The sequence below is a fragment of the Dinoponera quadriceps genome, unplaced genomic scaffold, assembly GCF_001313825.1.
Source record: "Dinoponera quadriceps isolate SergipeBrazil2010 unplaced genomic scaffold, ASM131382v1 scaffold1441, whole genome shotgun sequence".
Lineage (NCBI taxonomy): Eukaryota > Metazoa > Arthropoda > Insecta > Hymenoptera > Formicidae > Dinoponera > Dinoponera quadriceps.
In genome coordinates, this window is record NW_014555884.1 from 520087 (window position 1) to 541433 (window position 21347).

Genomic DNA, 21347 nt, shown 5'->3' on the forward strand with positions numbered 1-21347 from the left:
TACTATCTGATACCTTATTACCGTGGGTTTTGGCGAAACAACATTCGCCCTCGACAAGCTACGCTGACGCGTTGCATTCGGGAACGGGGGCGACATAAAGCAAGGGACGACGAGATGGCGGCGCGCGCGTACATCGCCCAAGGCTTCCCCGGCGCTGTTTGCGACTGGCGAACAGCAAAAACCCCATGCCTGACGACTCAATTCTCTCTCTTTCCGCCTCCTCCCGCCTTCTATGTACATCTCTTTCCCTGCGAGAGAGGTGCGCGCGCGCGTGTGTGTACTCGGCTTGTTGCAGGCGCTTCCCCACCCTCACCCTGCGCCCGCTGCTCCCTTCTTTCAGACCGGAGATTCAATATGCCGGTTCCGCTACAATCCACCCCTTCTATTACAGGAGCATCCTGAACGAATGTTCCTTCGAAGGAGACAGCAAATCGGAAAGAATGCTTCTTGCGAAAGTGCTAACGTCCCGATAAAGTTGTCTCCACCCGGCTCGTTAGAATTCTAATTACCACCACTTTGCGGGCAAATAACTCGCGCTTTGTTCCGATGCAGCGAGCCTCCAAAAATCGACCGAACTATCTCCCTCTCTCTCTCTCTCTCTCTTCCCTCCATCTGCCGCCCGCTCAGAACCCGAGCGTTCAGCCGAAAACCGTCGCAAGATTCCAGTCGCGTGTCCCGGCAATCCCGCTGATAATTAAATATGATCAGCTTTGCGCGTATCACCGTCGTACTATCATAAATTCTAGATCAGACGGCTTCTCGCTCGACCGCTCGCGGAATCGCGGCCAGACGTGAGAGGGACGCCGTCCTCCCCCGGCATGCGTCCGTGCACACAGCCACGTGCACCCGTATTGCCAATCAATTCGCGCATTGCGCGCCCGGGAATTAGACAATTAGGAGTCGTCACGTTCCGGTCCCACCGGGTCTCCACCACCGGCAGCGTCCGATCGACCATCCTCGTTCCCCACCACCGTCGCGCTTCCTCCTCGCGGCGCTCCGAAGGCAGCCAGCTCCATCTGGCGGGCCCGGCGACCTCCGGAAGGGACTCTTCGGGGTTCCGATGCCACTTCGGTGGCTGCTATTGGCTCGTGTCCGACCACGAGGAACGCCTACTCTCGAAACGCCCGTGATGCGCGCCGGTTCGCGCGTATTGGTCGAACCCAGGCGACCGTACCGGTTCCGCGAGCGTCGCGGGGGCGGTGCGCGCTCGCTGGCGGCACCGCGACGTTGACGGTGAGAGGAGAGAGAGAAGGAGTGAGACAGAGAGAGAGAGAGAGAAAGAGAGAAAGAGGAGGGTTCTCGGCAGGGCTCTCTGCCGCGAGTGCAGCCGAGCTGGTAATCAGTGCCGTTTCCGCGGCAGTGGCGGTCACCACGCGGCAGATTACACAGATTACGCCGATTACATTTGTACTCGGCGCCGCGGACGGTCGTTTCTTTTTTCCGGGAAGAGCCCACGCTGCCGCCACCTTATCCCCTCCCGTCAGTCGCGCGCTCACGGGTACACGGTCTCGGAGAGGCCGTCTTGGTGAACGCGAACGGCCGCGTCATCGGGTTAACCTGGCCATTTCGGAAGAATCAGCCGGAACGTGCCGGGGAACGTATCGAACGACGACGACGTTCCGATGCTCGGCACCTTCGCGTCGCGTACGGACGGAGTGGCGTCTCGGACACCGACGGGCGTCGCGCGACGGACTCGGTCGGCGACGGCCAGCCAGCGATTGACCTCTCTCCGAGCCCCGTGCTCTCGAAAAGGCGACGTTTCGCCGATATCTGGATAGGCCGGCCACGTGAAGAGGAGGTTGCGTTAGCGCGATACGGGGGGGACTGGCGCAAGGATTAAGTAATCGCACTCGTCCGACAGCTCGATACGTGTTATGACAGCGGCGGCGGCGGCGGCTGTCACCGCGAAGCTCATCCGGGGGTCCCGAGTGTAACCGCTCGCACTGGTGCGCACCTCGTCGGAGGCGCAGCTCGGATGTCTTCGCTCGGTAGACTCACCGAGCGCTGCGCGAGAAAGGATCACAAGGTGTCCTGAAGTGAGAGACGGCGGAGGAGATGCGAAGGCTATGGAACATCGAGAGGAAGGAAGAGTCGGTCGTCATGTTGATATCTTAGGAACACTCCTCTGATGGGGGAATCCGCTCGGGTCGTACCGCGGCGATGCGGCGGATTCCGAGAATAACGGGCACCGACTGAGCTGAGAGAGACGGCTTGGAGAGCCTCTTGAACGGAGGATATTCGTCGAGGGATCGCGATGTGACGTGTGTGAACGCGCTAACGTACCTCTCGTGACTGATCCTCGGCGGTGATCAGCTGAAACCGTTCGAAGGTGTTAACGCTACTCACCGGGTGTCTCGTTCGAGGAGCAGCGGTGTAACGGACGATGAGTGCGAACAGTCGAGCATGGAACTGAGGCAACGACCGGGCGATCTCCGCGTGTTCGCTTGAGAGAGAGAGGAGTATGTTCTAACGAAAACCGCGAGTCAGCCGGAGAAGAGCCGAGAAAGCTGGACGCGAAGACCGGCATGAGCAACGGCGAGGAAGTGGTGACGGGTTCCGGCAGCGATCGCCTCTGCGAGGACGTCGACATGGCGACCCCGACGTCAGCGTCATCGAACCTGAAGCCGCGGAGCGGCAAGATCAGCTTCAGCGTCGACGCCCTGCTGAGCGGCACGAAGAAGAGTGCGATCGGCGGCGGCGCGTTCGCGAGCAGGCGCGACAACGACGACGCGAGGTTGGACGCCGAGAAGAGCCTCGAGATGGAGAGCAGGTATCGCGAGCTGCTGATGGAACAGCAAAGGCTCCAGAGCAGGGAGCTGCTCGCGAGGCTGAGTCCGCACGGGCTCGCCGGCTTCGCCAATCACCACCATCACCACCACCCGAACAGGCTGGAGCAGGAGCAGCGGCAGGAGATGCTGACCGTGAAGGACTTCTCCCGGGCGAGCCACGACAAGTCCTCCTCGCCGATCAGGATAGACCCGGAGATCCCGAGGGACGACCACCGTATGTCGAGCAACTCGCCGATCGGCGAGACGATGCTGCAGCGGGAACACGAGCGCATACAGGAGGAGGACGAGAGGATCGACAGGATCACCAACCCGAGGTCCGTGTCGCCGGCGAGCAGGCGGGAGATCCTCGACGACCGCAGCGACTCCGAAGCGAACCGCTCGCTGGAGGGCGACCGGACGACGGACCACCTCGACCTGGAGGACCAAGAGATCAGGAGTGTCGGCCAGTCCGAGGATCTCAACGTCATGGACTCGGATTGCGAGCTGGAGCGGGAGCTCGAGACCGGCCAGGAGAAGGAGGAGAAGTCCAGCCCGGTAGTGCCTCAACCGATACATCCCGGAGTGCAAAGGCCGTCGCAGGGCCCGCCGTATCTCGCACCCGGCGCTCCCGGCTGGAATCCCGCAGGATTTCCGCATTCCCTCGCGGGCTTCGCGTGGCTACCCCCACCCCCGCACCCGCACAATCCTCACGGACATCTTTACACGCCGCACGGCGGACCTACCAGCCCGAACGGTGAGATCAAACGAAGCGTCATCGCCCGGCCGCGCGCGACCCGTCGACGCCGCGGAATATCGCGTTACAGGCTAAACAAATCGCGCCCGGAGAGGCTCCCACGGGGTATTTTCGCCTTACAATACCAGCCGATGATTTATGAGCGGTGCCACCTTGCGGCTCGTCCGTCCTGCCCGAACGAGATATCTCGCGTCGACTCGCGCTAAAATTACACGCGCTATCGTTCCTACCCGAATGATATAAATGATCCGTCGAAGCGAATTTATCGTCACTCTTAACTCAGCTCGCTTTATCATGCCTTGATATCTTAATAACCGGCCGAGGGGACGGTATTTTCTCCTCGAAAACTCGCTAAAGACGCTCCCTGGAGAGGAGAGGAGAGAGAGAGAGACGGCAGGGAGGGGAGAAAGAGAGAACCGAGCAGTGCGCGCGAATAGAGAGAGATAATCCCGACTGCGTTCGCCTTTTTTGCTAGGGAACCGCGCGGGTTACAATGTCGGTGATTAAATGGAAAACGCGAACTCCTAATGCAACTCGCATGACATTCACGACACGCGGGCTCATAATGCTCTGTATTACTGCCGTGGGTCACGCGAGTAGGCGGATATTATCGAGCTTACGTGCCGAAGAATTGGCTTGTACGCCGGTTCGCCTTCACATCGCGATTAGACTCCTCAAAACTTGAGAGAGAGAGAGAGAGAGAGAGACTTTGAAATTACAATCACACGTGATCGACGAGATATTTTCTTGCCTCCGTCGATGACTTTTCCCCGAGCGGAAAGATCCGATAGTGACGTGTGGCGTGGCGGGGCTAATGACACGATATAAACCGAAACGTCGTGGCAAATCCGACGTAAGATAAAGACGTCGATACGACGGAGGCGTATCACTGGCTGGGATTTACTGCCGTTGTCAGCCGAGAAAACGTTGGACGTTTGCGCCGGTTATCAGTGCAGTTTGAAGTTTGATTAAAAGCGATGACGATTGAGACCGCGTTCGCTTCGATTTTGCATTCCGGACGCGCGTTGACCGCGATCTTTGATCCTTGTAACCTTGGAACTTCGAGACGAGATCCGTAGACGCACACACGCGCACACGTACACACGGTACTTTTTATTTCGGCAAATGCACATACGGGAGCTGTAATCTCCGAGCTGTTCCTTTCACTCTCTTGCCGACTAATAAATTTAGAATGGATTTTCCTCAGGCGAATTTTGCACGCAACCTTATTTGTTATCTGTCGTGCAACGTTTTTCTATGACGCGCACACACGACGCCAGTGCTAAGTGCTGTTTTAATCAATCATTAATAATTATCAATTCTTTCGTTAGACAATCCTGAATCATCGTGAGTTTCGGTTCTTCACATTTTTCCCATGCCCGCTTCATATTTCGTATCACAAAACAATATCACCGTTCAGCTCTTTACATTGTAGATATATGAGAACGTAAGAATGATTTTCGCCGAATACTGAGTAATCTAAACCGACGATTTAAAGTTGTCGTCGATCTCTTGATTATTCCCTGTTCCATCTTGCTGACGCAGGATAAAAATGGTCAACTTTCCGATTAACTGTTGAACAAGTTACAGAACTGGACATCGGTGTTGGCAATTCTTATTGTTAGCCATCGACTAGTTTAACCATTTGGCTTTCAACGATACGTCGCTGATGCGTCGTGCGTCTCTTATTACGCGAAAACACGTGCAATGATGAATTGGAACTATTTTCCGTATTTTCCGAATCTTGTTAAAATATACCAATCAAAAACTGAAATATGCAGGGGAGGGGGGCGGTTTTCCTCGCGACCGCCGGAATTATGCAGAGAGACTTACTTTTAATTAAATCGTACGTTACATGGGGGGGAGGGAGGGGGTTAATCTGAGGTTGACGAAAGTCACTCTGAGAGTACTCCCGAAAGCCACGCGAGTTAAGCGCCGGATTGTTGATCGTAGCTCGACTCGGTGAAGTTGCAATTCTGCCTCACCACCGACTTGCCGACACACACAGAAGGGTTGTAACGTCGACTATTAACGTTTCGCTGACTCTCTGGATGCCGTTCCACAAACGTCACGCGGGACCCGTGCTGCCTAGCACGACGTCCAGCGGGTCCGCCGACGCGGCGCGGAAGGCGTCAGCCTCGCGATCTCCCCGTATCTGGGCTATTAGGACACGCGATCGCGCCGCTTATAAAGCGAAACGGCCCACCGAGGTGTTCTCTATCGCCTCTGGTGTGACACGCGGGAGTGACCGCGGAGGTGACGCGTCTGAAAAATACCGGAGCGGCGCGCGCGGGCGCGCGGATATAAGACCCGATGTAATTGCTTAATGAGAAAGGAGAGAAACTGTGTGAAAGCGAACCGCAATTCCCGGAGACAGGTACAAAAGTGATTACACACAGGCGGCAGATACGTATCTTGCTCCATGAGCCGTTGGCGGATATATGGATTGTAATTGGCTAATAAATCGAGAAGGAGAACCGCCGCCGCCTCGAATGTGCCGCGCTCGCTCGAAGTCGCGATAATTAGACGCCGCTGTCCGCTTGGCCTGCGATGAATAATTTACGACGACTTAAATGGGAGAATTAGTTGCGATTTATTAATTACCGATCGCTCGACCTGCTCGCTCCGCCTTATCTCGGGCGATTAGCGCTCGGTAGGAGCTACGAGCTCGTCGCTGTCGACAAAGTGTACACTCTCTTAAGTGGAATCGGTGAAAATGTCGCTGATTGAATCGGTTAAGCGGTATTTCACCGATAATCAGTGAGTATTCACCGCGATTTTTACGGGAAACACTTCCACGTAGCTCTTCCGTCTCCTATGCTTCGCTGATTTTAGCCGGTGGAAGATTCACCGCGAATCGCCTGTTACGCGTTCCGTTGCAAAACTATAGGCACACAGATACGCACACATTCAACCACATATCGCATTTGACGTAGTTCGTAACAAATTCACAAGAGGCAGAGGTCTAAGGTTGATCCCCGCCGGGGGAAGCGTGTTCTTCCAACGTACTACGTAAGTACGTAGTGTATGTGCAATGTGCGACGTAAATTAAGTCAATTAAATGGCGCACATACGATACTTCAGGAGAAATCAATACTCGAAGAATATTTCAGACGAATCCGTTGATAATGCTATAAGAATAATTGGGAATAAATAATATTTCATTTTCGCAGTCAAATTCCGCAGTTACCTATTAGCTATTAATTGAATCTTTCGGCAACATTTTACCGAGTTGCAGCGCTATACTTACAACTGCATGAGGAAGAAGAATTTAGAGGCACGGCAAAGTTTACGTCGTCGTAGCGAGTGAATTAATGTACAGAGTGTTTCTTAAGCATTGTCCAATATTTTAGGAATCTTTTCTTGATATTCTTCTATGCTCCTCGGGTCATTTTATAAAGCTGATACGAACGTGTGTTCATTTCTCCGTCAAATGACCTTGAAATTTAACTCTTAAAATACTAGATGGTATTCAAGAAACACCCTATTTATTCGCTACGGCAGCGTAAAATCCGCTATTCGCATTATTTTTCTCCTCGTACAACCGCACACCAATGCTCCGGTAGAAATTGTACCACGTGAGTTTCTAGCCGTGAAATAATAAATCTGTGTCTAACGTCTCTATTAATCGGTGATGTAACGCATTTCTCCTATTGGCTAGATAATGGCTAGATAAATAAGTCGGCTGAACAATAGAAATAGATGAAACGATAGAAATTCCATTTATAAAATGAAAAATCACAACTAGTTATCCAGCGAGTAACATAACGGCCGAATCCTATGCTTTTTTAAAGAACTTTATCAAATAACGTATCCTCAACTTTCATTCGCTGTCTCATTGTTAAATACTAACAGCGCGTAAATAGTAGCTGGATTGTAGATTTCAGCATAGAAAACGCACGACCCGTTCTGTCACATTCGATGTGCAAAATTTGATACGTATAAATGGCTACAGATAACGGCCAGATTGCGGGACCGATTCTACACTTTGGTAAAGAATAACGGACCAGTTGTGTGTGTAAGAAATTCAATCTAGTTTGTACTTTATCTAGCTCTGTTCTAGCCAGCCAATTGTTTCCGGACTCGGAACGACTAGTTACATTTCTACCCTCGGTCGGCTATCGACTGCGTCACAGCGCGCCGCTTCTCGATACGAGGACGATTGCACGATTCCGAGGACACGAGTGGTGGAAACACGCCCTGTTTTTCCAATTGAATGATATCGTTATCTAACGTGAGGGACACGACGAGCAGGCTCCGATCGTTCGTCCGAGAGGACCCGAAGAAAATCGTCGCGATCGGACGAACTTTTCCACCGTCATTATCGCTCGTCCACGAAAGGTCCCTTCAGCGGAGGCATTCGTTGAAGTGTGAGGATCCGTGTCGCGAGTGAAGAACTCGCGTGCCGTCGTCGTCGAAATCCTTCCCTAATGGACAATCAGGGTAATACCTCATTAGGGTGTAACCGACACCTCCTGCACAATGAGTCGCGGCCCTCTTCAGCCTACTCCGCGCCTCTCGAGTGCCCCGAGAGCACTCGCAAGAGCGCGAGAAAAGAGAGACGAGAGAGTGCTCCGCTCCTCCCGGGGCTTTTACGCAGCCTCATAATGGTTTTAGAGATTTTCTTTCTCGGAAACGTGTGGCATCCTCCTCGTTACGCACGGCTATCGCGCGCAGGAATTTCGAGATCGCGCCACGTTATTTACTGTTACGTGTCTGCCTGAATCAGAATGCGAAGGACCGTCGCGGAGGAATAAACCCATGGTCGCCTTTGGGGCCGCGTTCGGGTGATCCCAGGCTGACGGGGACGAAGCGAAGTCCTGTCACGCTTCCGTCGCGTTCTCGCCTATGACAATTAATAAAGTCGCGATAATGAGTAAAATCCATATTTTCCCAGGCACGAGAGAGAAGTTGAATAGACTCGGGGGAAATATTGGTTGCGCGCAAACAAGGAAATTTCTCATTTTCCAACATGGCGACATAACCGCCGTATTTGAGACAACAAGATACCCGCTTAGGCGGCGGAATTGAAAAGGGGAAAATATTGGGAAGACACACAAGCGTGAAACTGGCGCGCGTAACTGGGGTCTCGTCTCGACTCTCGATGTGGCGTAATTGAAAGTAAATAAGCTTTGGACGCATAAAGCGACGCGAATGGTAATCGCGTAAGGGGATATATTAGGAGGAAACGCGATTCGCGCGACTAATGAGAACGTGTGAGTACGAACGCGTGCTCCGCACCACCGACGATCCTTAATTCGGATCTGCAATAAGCTTTTAGCCTTTTGCTTTAACTGATGAAACAGAACGTAATCTCAGACAAAATTCCCGCATTTCCCGCGCTGCCAAAAGTCGTACAATAACAATACAACTTCTACCTGACCGTGCGATAATACTCTAAATTTTCCTTTTCGCTGTTTTTGTCCAAATAAGTTATTTCAAGCATTGAAATAAAATCTATAGAATTAAAGATTTAAGAGAGAAGTTTACTATCGTAATATTGTTGAAGTAAGTTTTCTACTAATCTGTAGGCTAGCTAAGTAGGCACAAGCTATCCTTAAGGTTATCAAAGCACCATCAAAATGTCGACTCGGAGATTGGAAATTGGGAGAAGATATTATATCGGGGATACATACATTCAATTGCGAAATTGACACGGAAAGAGCGTAAAAGCAGCTACGCTCGGAGCAACCTGCCTTATTTTCCCGATGTCGGCCAGCAGAAAGCGGAAAGTCAACGTTGCCGGGAGTCGGGCCGAGAGCAGGATAGCGAACAGTTCGACATGATAGAGTCATACATAACTCAGGACATCCATAATGCATTCAAGAGGAGCAGCGGATAAAAAGTGTTCTTGTTAAGGTGGCCTGTTAAGTTTAGCGTGGCGCATTCAGCTTCCCGCTCGCGACGTCGTCCGATAGTTCGTTTTTTGCGAACGATAACGACAAACCGTTCGGCCAATCCACTTCCACCTCGCTCTTCCTCCGCGTCCCCCAATATTCCTCGTTGCGATTTGTCTTCCTTGTCTTCTTTTCGCGATTCGTGCGCGACACCAATTACCTCAGCACTTAGGACACACGCCGAAGAAGCTCGGTATGCACCGTCATTGCGCGTCCGACGTCGTTCGTGGACATCGTCGCTTTTGCCGCCCGATGATTGTTCACTTACAAGGAAGCCGGTTAATTACCGGTGGCTTTTGTCAGCCACTGTCGGTATTTTAAATAAGAAATCCAAGCCAGACTACTCCGATCGGCGTTCGGCGCCTCCAGCTGTCGCGAAATCGACCGTGTCTCTAGAGGTGACCCTCTGTATTCGTTCCACCGGTATGTCCGAAAGTAATTGCGGCAATTTTCGCCGTGAACGACATCTCTGCGCTTAACGAAAAATCGATTCGACGTTAAATTTGAAAGGATTCTTATAAGGGACATTCGATTCCCACAATTCAGAAATTATGTTTCCCTCAAGAAGAACGTGCTTGATTTGTCCATTGCCAGATAAATTCAACCGAGGTTTTTCTATGTGTACTTAGTGAATTTACCGGAGTAGAATCTCGTTTGAGAAAAGTAGAGTGATTGTCACGTATAAAATGAATTTTGCACTGTGAATTGTCAAGTGTAAATATTTTCATTCGAAATTGAAAAGTAAATCTGACGCACTCCACCGTTACAAGAACGTTTTTCGTTCGTAACTGATTGAGCTAAGTTTTGATTTTAATTGCCATATTTGTGATCAACATCACAAAATTATCTATCATAGCCTGCTATATATAAAGGTTAATATCGCGTTTCTATTTTTCATCACATCCCAGCGCCACATTCGTCCTATGAACAGCTATGAAGTATCAAGTCAATTTATTTAGTTAGAAATAGCTGTTTAAACAAAGTCACCTCAGTGTATTGCTGGAAATGAGGAAAATTGAACATTGTGCAATGATTAAATATTTCATTAAAAAGAAGGGAAAAGAAGAGTATTGTAATCAGGTCGGCGAATATTCGAATCTTATTAGATAAAGTGGTACCCAAAATTGGAAAAAAATGCGGAAAATCTTGGCCACACATTTTTACCCCGCATTGGGATCAAAGCAGTGGATCGCTGGATACAGTATCCAGCATCGCTGGATACCAAGTGTATTGAAGTACCGAGAGGATAATATCATTGCTTTATTGAAAAACATAAATAATCCCAGAAGGAAAAAGTCAGCTTCTCATTATCAGGCCGCGAACTTTTCAAATTGCCCACGCAGAACCGACGGTTCGAAGATCCAGGATACAATTTTTGTATCGACCGGTGCTATTACCCGCGCCTCTGCAATGCGTAAAATTATAATCCGAAAGTACCTGAGACTCGCAAAAAATGCCTCCGCCGTTTTCGGAATAAACCGACGCATAGTTGTCTTCCAAATCCGTGTCTCTCGTGTCTACGAAACGCGCCGTGACGTTTGTCAAAAATTGAACAGCGTCAAGCTTATTAGCCCGTTTCCACCTCCTCGCCCCTTTCCCTCCCTTCGCATCGTGGACAGTTATCGGTGGACGGTGTGATACGCGGCTCGCACAGCTGATAATCCCGCGGGCTGTCGCTGGGCGGCGGCGTTTCGAAAATTATGAATACGGACGTCATTTATAACGCTCGAACGCGCGCACCGCATTTATCTGGATTGCGCGCGCGCAGGAATGAATTAACGACGGCCGCCCCGCGTCCAATGATGTTCTACAAAATATTTCGGACGATTCATCATTCCATGGACGTAATTACCCGCCAACCGGCCGTTCCAGGCGCGTCCCCGGCGCGACGCTCGTCCGCATGTTAGCGCGCGCGTCTCTCCTCGGCATCTCCAAAATCCAGCATCCGTCCGCGAGAGGCGAATGCAGCTGCCCCGCCGACGACGATGACACTCGTCTTCCGCGATCTCGTATTTTGTGCGGATATTCGCGTAAACTTGTGTCATCGACGCGAGAGGACGGTATTTATAGATAAGAGTTAACTGATCCGGGTGGTTCGCTATAGTTTGTACTCGCGTAAATCTCTCGAAGCGATGTCTCACTCGAAAAGCAGAGAGATCATCAAGTCACTCAAACTTGACTTCTCGCTAATATAGAGTGAATCCTCCACTTTGAATCGCGTCGTGTACGACTCGAAGAAATCGTAGTTAAAATCTGTTTACCTTCCACTTGTCTATCTGTTGGGTTCTATTTATCTATAAAAAGTGGAATAATGGCAGAATTATTTGAAAGTGTAATTTTTACAGTTTTCAATATTTTATCATGCGAGAAAAATTCAGTTCCTGCGATGGAATAGGGACCAGGTGAAAACTCGCAGCAAAATCGAAAGATAGCAAATTCGATTGACCGGAACATTCATGAATGGGAATTCCCCTGTACGATTTCAGTTAAATACATATATTCTTATAATTGCGAACGGCGGCATTTTCACTGTCGCTTCGGTTGGATTTGCTTTCATTCCGAGTGAGATTTCGCTCAAAGAAGAATTTAGAGAGTTGGTCCCCCAGCCGTACACGTGAAATCTCCATTTCGGATTGAGCTCATTTAAAAGTCGAATATCGGGTTAAAGCGTTAAATTTAAGTTTATTTGGCGTCTCAACGATCCGGGCTAATCTTTACCGTCGTATTCGCCGTCCGAAAAATTTACAGCCCCGAGTGTAAAAGAGAACGGTGATCGTATACAGCCTATCCACGCCGGCCGGTCGTTACGGCGTGGTAGCCATTCGCTTGCGTGTTTCAGCGATCGGGTAATTAACAGAAATTAATTAGCAGTCAAGAAGAACATATTGATCGGTTACGTGCGCGGCATGGCTAACTTTGGCCGAGCGACATGAAATCGCTATGTTGCCAGCGTGAATGGAAGCGACGTCGGCGTAACGACAGATTGTCCGGTTCACAGATTCGCGATGTGTGTCCTGTGTACTCGCTTTTTCTCTTCGAAATCTTGAGAGCTCATTAAGGATACTTTATATGGAGGCGCCTCAAGCCGAATCAGCCGCTTCGTGTTTTCGAATTCTCAATATTACCGCGAATCTCGTGTAGATCATGCATATGTCAAATACCTCGAGAAAACGCATTTCTTTCTTCACTTTATTCTATTTGCTTGAAAATCCGCGTTACTTGCTAATTGTCATTATTATTTTCCTATCGTTGTACGCTCACATGCGTGAATTCGTTCTCCGTATAAGCGTGAAATAATTGTTGTAGACCTTTGACGTTAAGTGTGTTGCAAAAACATCTCAGTCTCTCTCTCTCTCTCTCTGTCCGTCTGTTTCAAGGAAAAATTAATAGCTATATAACGCAAGTGTTAACCTCATTAATAATTCATTTACTCGACAACGGAAATCGACGACGGCCTCTCTCAACCGTTGTCACTTCAACGATAATAATGAAATGTCAACGGCGGGCAATCAAGTGTAATTAGCGGAACACACCTAGTAAAATATTGCGTCGCGTTGTCACGACCCACATATAATGTCCTTAAACGCAAAGAAGAAAGCGAGACGCACCGGACTCGCGACCGGACTCGCGACTGGACTCCGCCGTTTGAAGGCTGCATAAGTATTTAATTGGCGGAAATTAATTAGCCTCCCGGGAGAACGATATTGATCGGTTAGATGTACGTCAACTTGCCCTCTCCTCTCGCCCCTCCTACCCGGCTGTTTCCGACTTGTCCCCCGGGCGACACACGTGAAACCAGAAATGCAGCGAAGTGCAGCAAGACGAGAATGGAAGACGTAATACTGGTGTTACGAGCAAAATCCGACCGACAATGCCGGCGGTCCGCGCCTTTTTCGTAAGCCGCCCGATCGTTAATTAGCGCACGGANTCTCTTCCGTTATCCGTCACGAAATCGTCATCGTTCTCCGTTCTCTCCCGCAGCTGGATGTCGAAAACGCTTTTTCGCGATCGCCAACGCGCGGCCGCGCGGACGAAATCGAAAGATGTAACGTCTCGCGTCTGAGCGACGCCAGCAGCACTGCTGCAAGATGTCAATTCATTCTTTTGCTTCTCTCTCTCTCTCTCTCTCTCTCTCCCTCGAGTTGCTTGTTTCGAACGAGAATGGCGAGACAGTCGCGGGGTAACGATACCTCTGATGACACACTGATGGAAAAATATTTGTATATTTGTAATATATATAATTATAATATTTGTAACTGTAACACTGTAACTATATACACTATGATATATAAAAGAATTACAGCCAGGAGAACGGAAGGTTTTTACCGCATGGAAAAAAATATCATTCCATTGCTGAGTAAAGCGATTGCTCAATTTACTTACTTTCCTTTAAGCAATTCTTTTAAGTTATCTTCAACACGAGGAATATTTTTTTCTTGATAACAGTCTTAAAATATACTCATCGCAAATTTTAAAAAAGCTTATTGTCACGCATATAAGGGGATAAATCGTTCTCTTTTCAAGAATATTACTTTATTGACGAAAAGTTAAAGTGCATTTATTCGAGTAGGCAAACCGAAGTTTGTGTTAATTGAATAGTTTTGATCGAAGTGTTAAATTCATGTTAAGATTCAGAATAGATTTCGAAGAAGAAACGATACGTGGATATCGACGGTTTCTTTCTTTGGTACTCTTTCGAAAACGTTCCCGGCACAACCCTCCCCCTCCCGCCCTCGCGTCCTGCATTTTTGCCGTGTGAAAAAATTAACGAACGATCGACAAGGAATGCGACCGCTATCGCTGCGCGAAGCGGCCGATAAGATACCGCGAAGAGATGGCGAAATTTTATGCGGCATCAACTAATTGCGCGCACATGAACCGATCGTAAACAATCTGAACAGCCAATGATAATCGTGCGCGCAGCGGACGCGCCGCGAATACCGCGGGATGATGAGCCGATAATTAGGCGCCGTCCGCCGGCCACTCGAAGGCGATTTATTTTTTACGATTTAATTTGCGCTCCCGTCGTCGTTGTCATCGTCGTTGCGCCATCGCGAGATCGTAATCGCTTCATCATCGCGAAACACTCCTATGAGAAGGATGCGTTTCGCTCGTCGCTCGCGCTCGTAAATTAACGGCTAACGTCTCGCCCATTCGACGTTAATTATATAGCTTGCGCGCGGGGACGAACTAGTGCGGTTTAATAGTACGAATACAAATGCCCGCGAATGCCGCTATTATCACTCCGTTTTTCCAATTACGCCCGGTGGGCAAAGTAAACGCGAGTGACGTTCCTTTAATCCGTCGCTTCTTGTTTTTGTGCGCGCGCTCGCTCGCTCGCTCACGAAAAAAAAGGTGCACCGGTTCGACTCGGCCGACGAGAGTGGGCGAGGTCGAGTCATGATATTAAGTGATTTCCCAATGAAACCCCTGCATCTCGTGCCACCAGAGGCAATGGTCGCGTCTCAACTAAATAAACTTCTCGCGCCCGACGCCCACTCTCGAAGCGCGCTTTCACTGATCAACGGTCGCGTCCTGCTCTTCACTTTGAGGAAGTCGCTTTACATTATATTGTGCGTACACGGTAACGAATGGTCGGCTGAATGTAATGATAATGAACAGGCTAAACAGGCATTCTGGTCGGAAGGAATGGAATTACCGGTTCTTGGAACGGAAAATTCGGTCCTTACGGAGGTGAGGATGGTGAAATGGCCGTCTTAATCGTCGATTTTCCGCCGGACATGCTCTTATCAAACAGATTGTATCAACGAATCATTCGTTTGAGCGACGCAATAGAGAGGAAAAGACCGTTCACTGGCCGTGGAAGTCATCTTGCAGCACGATAACGTTCGGCCACGCGTCGCAAAAAGAACGAAGGACACTATTTATTCGTTGGGCTGGGAAATCCTCCCTTATGAGGCTTATTTACCAAATTAGCCCCTTTGGATTATCATCTATTCCGATCGCTCCAACACCTGGTAGATACGTATTTTAATAGCACGGAAGAGGTCCGAAAATGTATCGACAACTTTATCGACTCGAAGGCGCCATCTTTTTTAGCGAAAGGACGATTTCTCAGCTGCCTGATAGATGGAGCGAAGTATTAGAAAATGGTGGCGAATATTTCCAAGATTGATATGTTCATCAGTTTTTCGCAAATAAAGGCACGATTTCTTCAGAAAAGACGCCGAATTAATTTGCGCGCCTAACACATTTCTTATTATATTATCTACTGTCATTGACGGATTGCAGTCAAACTACGACGGATTATTTATTATTATTAAAAGTTTCTAATGAGTTAAGCACCGACTCTTTATTTGTTATTAATCTAGAAAAGTTAGCAAAATTATCATCTTATCATCTCACCTGTCTTTCCCCTAATCAGAAATTCTGTTTCCGACGCTCAGGTTCATCACCATGTGAATTCAACGGAAGATTTTTCTCTATGTACTCTCTAAATTTCTCGTAGTGAGATCTCAAAGAGCAGAGTGGCCACCGAGTCGGTCGAATTTGAATAACTTTTCACATTTAGAGTGAATCCTCCACTCTGAAGCGCCGAATGAATATTTTCCCTTGAACTTGAAGAGTAAATTGAATATATTCCACTTTCATAGTCGGAGATGGGGACTCACCTGAGCACGTGTCCTCTTGGGTTTCAGGGGACCTGAGGTTGCCGGGGCCCGGACCAGGCCCGGTGAGATGCACCCTCCGGAAGCACAAGCCGAACCGAAAGCCACGAACGCCGTTCACGACTTCGCAGCTGTTGTCGTTGGAGAAGAAGTTTCGCGAGAAGCAGTACCTGACGATAGCCGAGAGAGCGGAGTTCTCGAATTCCCTTCAGCTCACGGAAACGCAGGTGAGAACGCCCGGGTGGCGCGAGCAATTAAACTCTCATTCGGGGGCACTTGAGACGCAGTCTCGGTAACAGCGAAAGATCAACAATCGACTTTTACGCGAACATTCGCTGGGCAAATGCGCGCAGCGAATGAGTTTACGATCGATCGGTTATATCAGGCGTATTTTCAATAACGAGAATGCAAAAGACCGGGAGAAATATCTGCCTCAGTTCGATCTGATAAACGCGAGGCGCACCGTGAGTGAGGGGGAGAGAGAGAGACAAAAAAATACATTAGCGCGCGCGGAAATTGACGGTTAAATCGACGGAGTACCCTTGGATCAGCGAGCACTTAATCAATAAAGATCGCTACGGTTCGTTTGCTAAATTAATTTTATTAGACGACGGCAAACATGTTAATGACAGTCGCCAGTTGAAGGCGAGAAACGGTGACTTGCGCGCCGGCAATTAAAGGCGTCTTTACGCGCGGGAAGAAAAGGAGGAATGTTTGATTACGCGCGGACTGCTCCCTCTCTATAAACACTATTATTCTTATCTGTGATTCTTTCCGCTTGGACTATCATCGTTCTTCGCGCGACATGTGTAACAGCCGGGCCGTTATCGCGCCGGTTGGCGTGCCAAGATACACTTTGCGCATTCGTTACAATGCATCAGCCGAAATGAAGGCTACATCGCATTCATTTGCTTAGATAGGCTACAATTATCCCGGCCGATCTCTCCTATGTGTCGTTTAACTCGCCGAACCGTTCCTTCGCCCGCGGGGCTTCTCCTCTCATTATTCACCGCGGACAAAGAGGTATGTTCACAATTCAACTCGCGATACCCGTGAACCGTGACGACCGTGGTCTCACAAAATAACGTATCAACTTCGGTTAGGGTTGTGCGGGATTTTTCTTTTTCTAAACGGAACACGAGAAAATCCGCGACGTGTCCCTTGAATTTACTTTTCATTTCTCTGCAATGCCGGCGGATATTGTAAGTGTGAATGTAGAACAGCTGTAATGACGAACTGGATATCACGGATGACAATTTTATTTAACGATCCGCTCGCGCCCGTTTCCACCCGTCATGCGTGAAATCTAATCGCCGACCGACTCAACGGAATTGACCAATCGCGTTGGTCAACTAGTTTAACTGATCGACGGGATGGGTCTATTACAATTGCGTTAATCGTCGATTAGATTTAAACTTTGCTGGTAGAAACGGTCGTTAGTCGTGACTTCTGAGCGCGATTAACTTCCGTCTGAAAATATTTCGCGCGTAAAGCGAGGCGCTCCATTGATATGCAAACTCTCCTTTCTTTAATTAGTATTATAATATTTCGCAATTTTACAATATACTCAAAATAGAATATACGTCACCTGCTTACATCCACAAGTTCAAATTGCCAGAAGGCTTTCGTTTCTGACGGCTCACGCAGTAGACAAGCATGATTGTAAAAAGTCCGCTTTAGCTGGATCGCTGCGGTGCAAATCCTCTAGCTGAAGCTCCTTTCACACATTTCTCATACATGTCTTGTCACTTCAAGTCATTTAATACGACCGGGCGTGTTAACACGTCCAAATTTAACGTGTTAATTTAACACGATTGAACATTTTGTCAATGACGTAAGTTAAATCGACAGGAAACATGTGAAAACAGATCCGGTCAAATCTGTCATTTTGAGACGCGTGTGAAAATAACAGACTTAGATTCACACGGCGCGAGTCATCGCGCCGGCGACCGTTCAAGTTGAGACATCTCCCGGGGAGGATCGCAGCGGTACCGGGAGTAACGTCGCGATAACTATCGCTTATCGGGATGATCGCGCGCATTATCGAAAACGGCCGCTCGTTAAAAGCGCCATCGGCGCGGAACAATTTCGTAAGCCGAGCGTCGCGCGCGCGTCTCTTCATGGAAGCCGAAGTGCCGTCGCAAATTAGCCGGCGATTCAGAGCGACAGCTGCGCAAACGGGGGAATTCGCGAGCGCGACTGTGCAAATAACAATTAAACGCGATTTAGCGTTTAGTCCGGGCTCGTCCGCGCGCAAACCCGATATCCGTTATCTCCTCGACGTGGCGGATTTCTCGATACGTCGATAATTCCTCCACCACGTGCCGCATGATGCCCGTTTAGCCGTTTTCCGAGCTTAATGACGCGCTAAATTCACATACGCATCTACGCACGCACCATACGTCTCTCACCGTCTCACGGCTGTTTTTATCCGTCGAGCGCGTCGCGCGCGCCTTCTCGGCCACGCGCTAATTGTCGGATTATCGTGTCATTTTATTAATCGTCTTCGCGAGCGCGTGCGACGAACCTCGTCCGTTGCTGTTTACCGATAGTAAATCCACATCCGGTGTTTAACGCGACGTAGTACAGTGACAACGTAACGCTTGCGCAATACTCATATAAAACAACCGGTATTATAATTAGCGCGTCGGGAGAGGGGGGAGGGGAGATTCTCCGAGTTTTAAGGCGTCTGCTAATTATTAATATCTATGATTCTATCTCTGTGTGTGCGTATATGTTCCTCTCTCTCTCTCCCTCTCTCCGTAATGCTTCAAAAAAGTTCTAAAAGTCGAAACGACGTTACAAATGAAAATGTGTCTTTAACGAAGTACTGTAAAACAATTTACTTTCATACTGAAAACAGCGGAAACAAAAATGGCAGACATTATTATAGTCAAAATAGGAGTGAATTATATCATACGAAGCTGTTTTGTTGTCTTAGCTCTTACCATGTTGTAGAAGGTTTAACATCGGACGAAGCCGGGCGCGTCGATTCGTCAGGTGCAATTGTGATCGTCGATTTGACGTAATCGCCGTTGTGTTGCAGGTGAAGATCTGGTTCCAAAACCGACGGGCCAAGGCGAAGCGGCTGCAGGAAGCGGAAATCGAGAAGCTAAGACTATCCGCGAGACCCCTCTTGCACCCGAGTTTCGGCTCGGGGCTCATGTTCTCCGGGGTAGGTCCTCCGGGTACCCCTGGAGTGCCTCCCTTCATTGCGGCTGCCATGGCCAGGCACACTCACGCCGCGGCGGCGGCGGCCATGTTTATGGGACCGCCTGGCCATCGACCTTAATAACGGCACGAGTCACTCTCGACATCGTCGTGTAACGATCTGACAACTCGTTCGCAGACCGAGACTCCGATGATGCGAAGTCTGTGATCCCGAAGAAGCTAAGAGAATCCAGAGACTGAGGACCCGGTGATTCAAGAATCCAAGGAGCAACAAATCCGAGGACTAGAGTCCGAAGAACCTGAAGGATTCGAGAATCGAAAGTGAAATTCATGGAGAATTGCGAAGTCGAGGAGGGAGGAACGGAGAGAGAGAAAGTCGCACGCGACATTGTGATCGAGGAACTTGAAGAATCCGTGATCTGTGGGCTGGGGCAGCGAGAACGGAACTTGAAAAGTCCGTCATCGAAGAATCGAGGGCTGGAAAGCGGGGGTTCGAAGACCTCGAGATCCAAGATCCTGGAGAACACGAAGATCGAAGGATCGGAGAGCCGATGAGTGATCCATAAGTCACACCTAGTATCATAGCGACACTTAGGTAACATCACGCTGTTGATTCCTGCGAGTGACCTCCCTTTAAAGTCAAGGAGAGGACCATCCGAGAGTTCTTGGTTACTCTTGTTCGTTAGTTCGACCTCTGACCAATCGTTCGATCGGCCACTCTCCTACGGAATCGCCGAGAACATTGGGATCCACCACGTTTAGCGGATGGAAGTCGAAATTGGCCGGGAGCGGTGCTCGCGCGCGTTAACCGTCTTATCGTCCTGCGATCTACGGATAATCGAAATTTCAACACGGAAAGCGAGCGGGGAGCAACACCGAAGCTGTCGGAGAAATCTGCAACTCAAGGAGGCGTCCTCATAACTTTTCCCGACGAACGATATGTGGAAGGGACACGTGTCGGCGTCCAAACACGACGGACGCTCCCGGCGCTTTGATCTCAAGAGAAACGACGCATCGATGTATATAGTGTAAATAGGTACCGCGTTCGTACGGTAATTAGTGGGCGTGTACGTATGTATATACACACGTGTACAGGACTGGCTGCGATTTAGCCTCTCGCGAAGAATCGCGAAGGGCTAAGTGAGTGTGCTCGAGGGATGTTAATTTTAACGAGTCGGAAAGACCGCGCTGGAAAACCCGGCACGAAAGAGAGAGAACCCTCGTGTTCCCGGATTTATTTTCGATATGGACCGCAAGATGAGCGCGGATGACGCGAGCATGCGAGGTACGTTCAAGCAATTCCGAGTCTGAGAATATTCGAAGGAGAGTCGACACCGGGATAATGTCATAAACAGTCATCTCTCTGAAAACAATTCCGCCGTGTTGCGAGATCCACTTAGGCGTTCCTCGAAACTTTTCATTTCAATTCTTTCGGAGTATCGATGAAGGAAGAAAAAAAAAGAGAGCGAAAAGTCGCGGAGTAAAATTTCGAACAAATAATATTAGGGGTGTATCAGCGAACGTTTCCAGTAGTCGTCGCGCGTAAAGAGAACGCCAATCTCTTTCTCCCAAGACTATATTCCGTCAATAACCTCATTTAACCCAGGAATCTTTCGGACTTGTTGAATTTTCCATGCGCGCTGAGAAGAGACGAGAGGTGAGAACGCGTGTAAATTACGCGTGTATCAGCGTGTACCAAGGGAGACGGAATCGTTCCATAGGCAGTCGAAACTAATGTTACGAATACGGCGAGGTTCTAGATGTACCTATGCGCCCTGTATAAATGTAAGATGATAATTTATCCATGGAAGTATATATATATATATATATATATATATATATGTATATGTATGTATATATATATATATATATGTATATATATATACATATATATATTATAGCGAAATAAAAATGATTTCAGTATTTACCCGTCCCGTCGATCTTCTCAACCCTCAACGCGAGACGCACGAAATTCCTTAAAGACCCTCCCTGCCATGTGCAGAAAAAATACAAAAAGAAAGGAAGAAAAGAAGGAAACAACTTTTCCTTCGAAAGCTCCTGTCGAAAGGATTATAACGTTAACGTAGTAAGCGCCCCCTCGAGCGGCTACTCGAAGCCGCGCGCTCTC

General features: G+C 49.0%; 1 protein-coding gene across 1 annotated transcript; it reads left to right on the forward strand.

Moving 5' to 3' along the window:
* The first annotated feature begins 1373 nt into the window (after positions 1 to 1373).
* On the forward strand, positions 1374 to 21024 carry LOC106745709. Its single transcript, XM_014621570.1, has 3 exons — positions 1374 to 3522; positions 16079 to 16275; positions 19095 to 21024. Exons 1-3 carry the CDS (start codon positions 2526 to 2528, stop codon positions 19338 to 19340), a joined length of 1440 nt encoding a protein of 479 aa, XP_014477056.1. The 5' UTR covers positions 1374 to 2525; the 3' UTR covers positions 19341 to 21024.
* Positions 21025 to 21347: the final 323 nt, after the last annotated feature.

Coding starts and splice junctions, on each gene's coding strand:
- LOC106745709 (XM_014621570.1), top strand. CDS start 2,526: ATGAGCAACGGCGAGGAAGTGGTGACGGGTTCCGGCAGCGATCGCCTC. Junction 3,523..16,078: donor CGGACCTACCAGCCCGAACG/GTGAGATCAAAC, acceptor CTTGGGTTTCAG/GGGACCTGAGGTTGCCGGGG. Junction 16,276..19,094: donor TTCAGCTCACGGAAACGCAG/GTGAGAACGCCC, acceptor GTTGTGTTGCAG/GTGAAGATCTGGTTCCAAAA.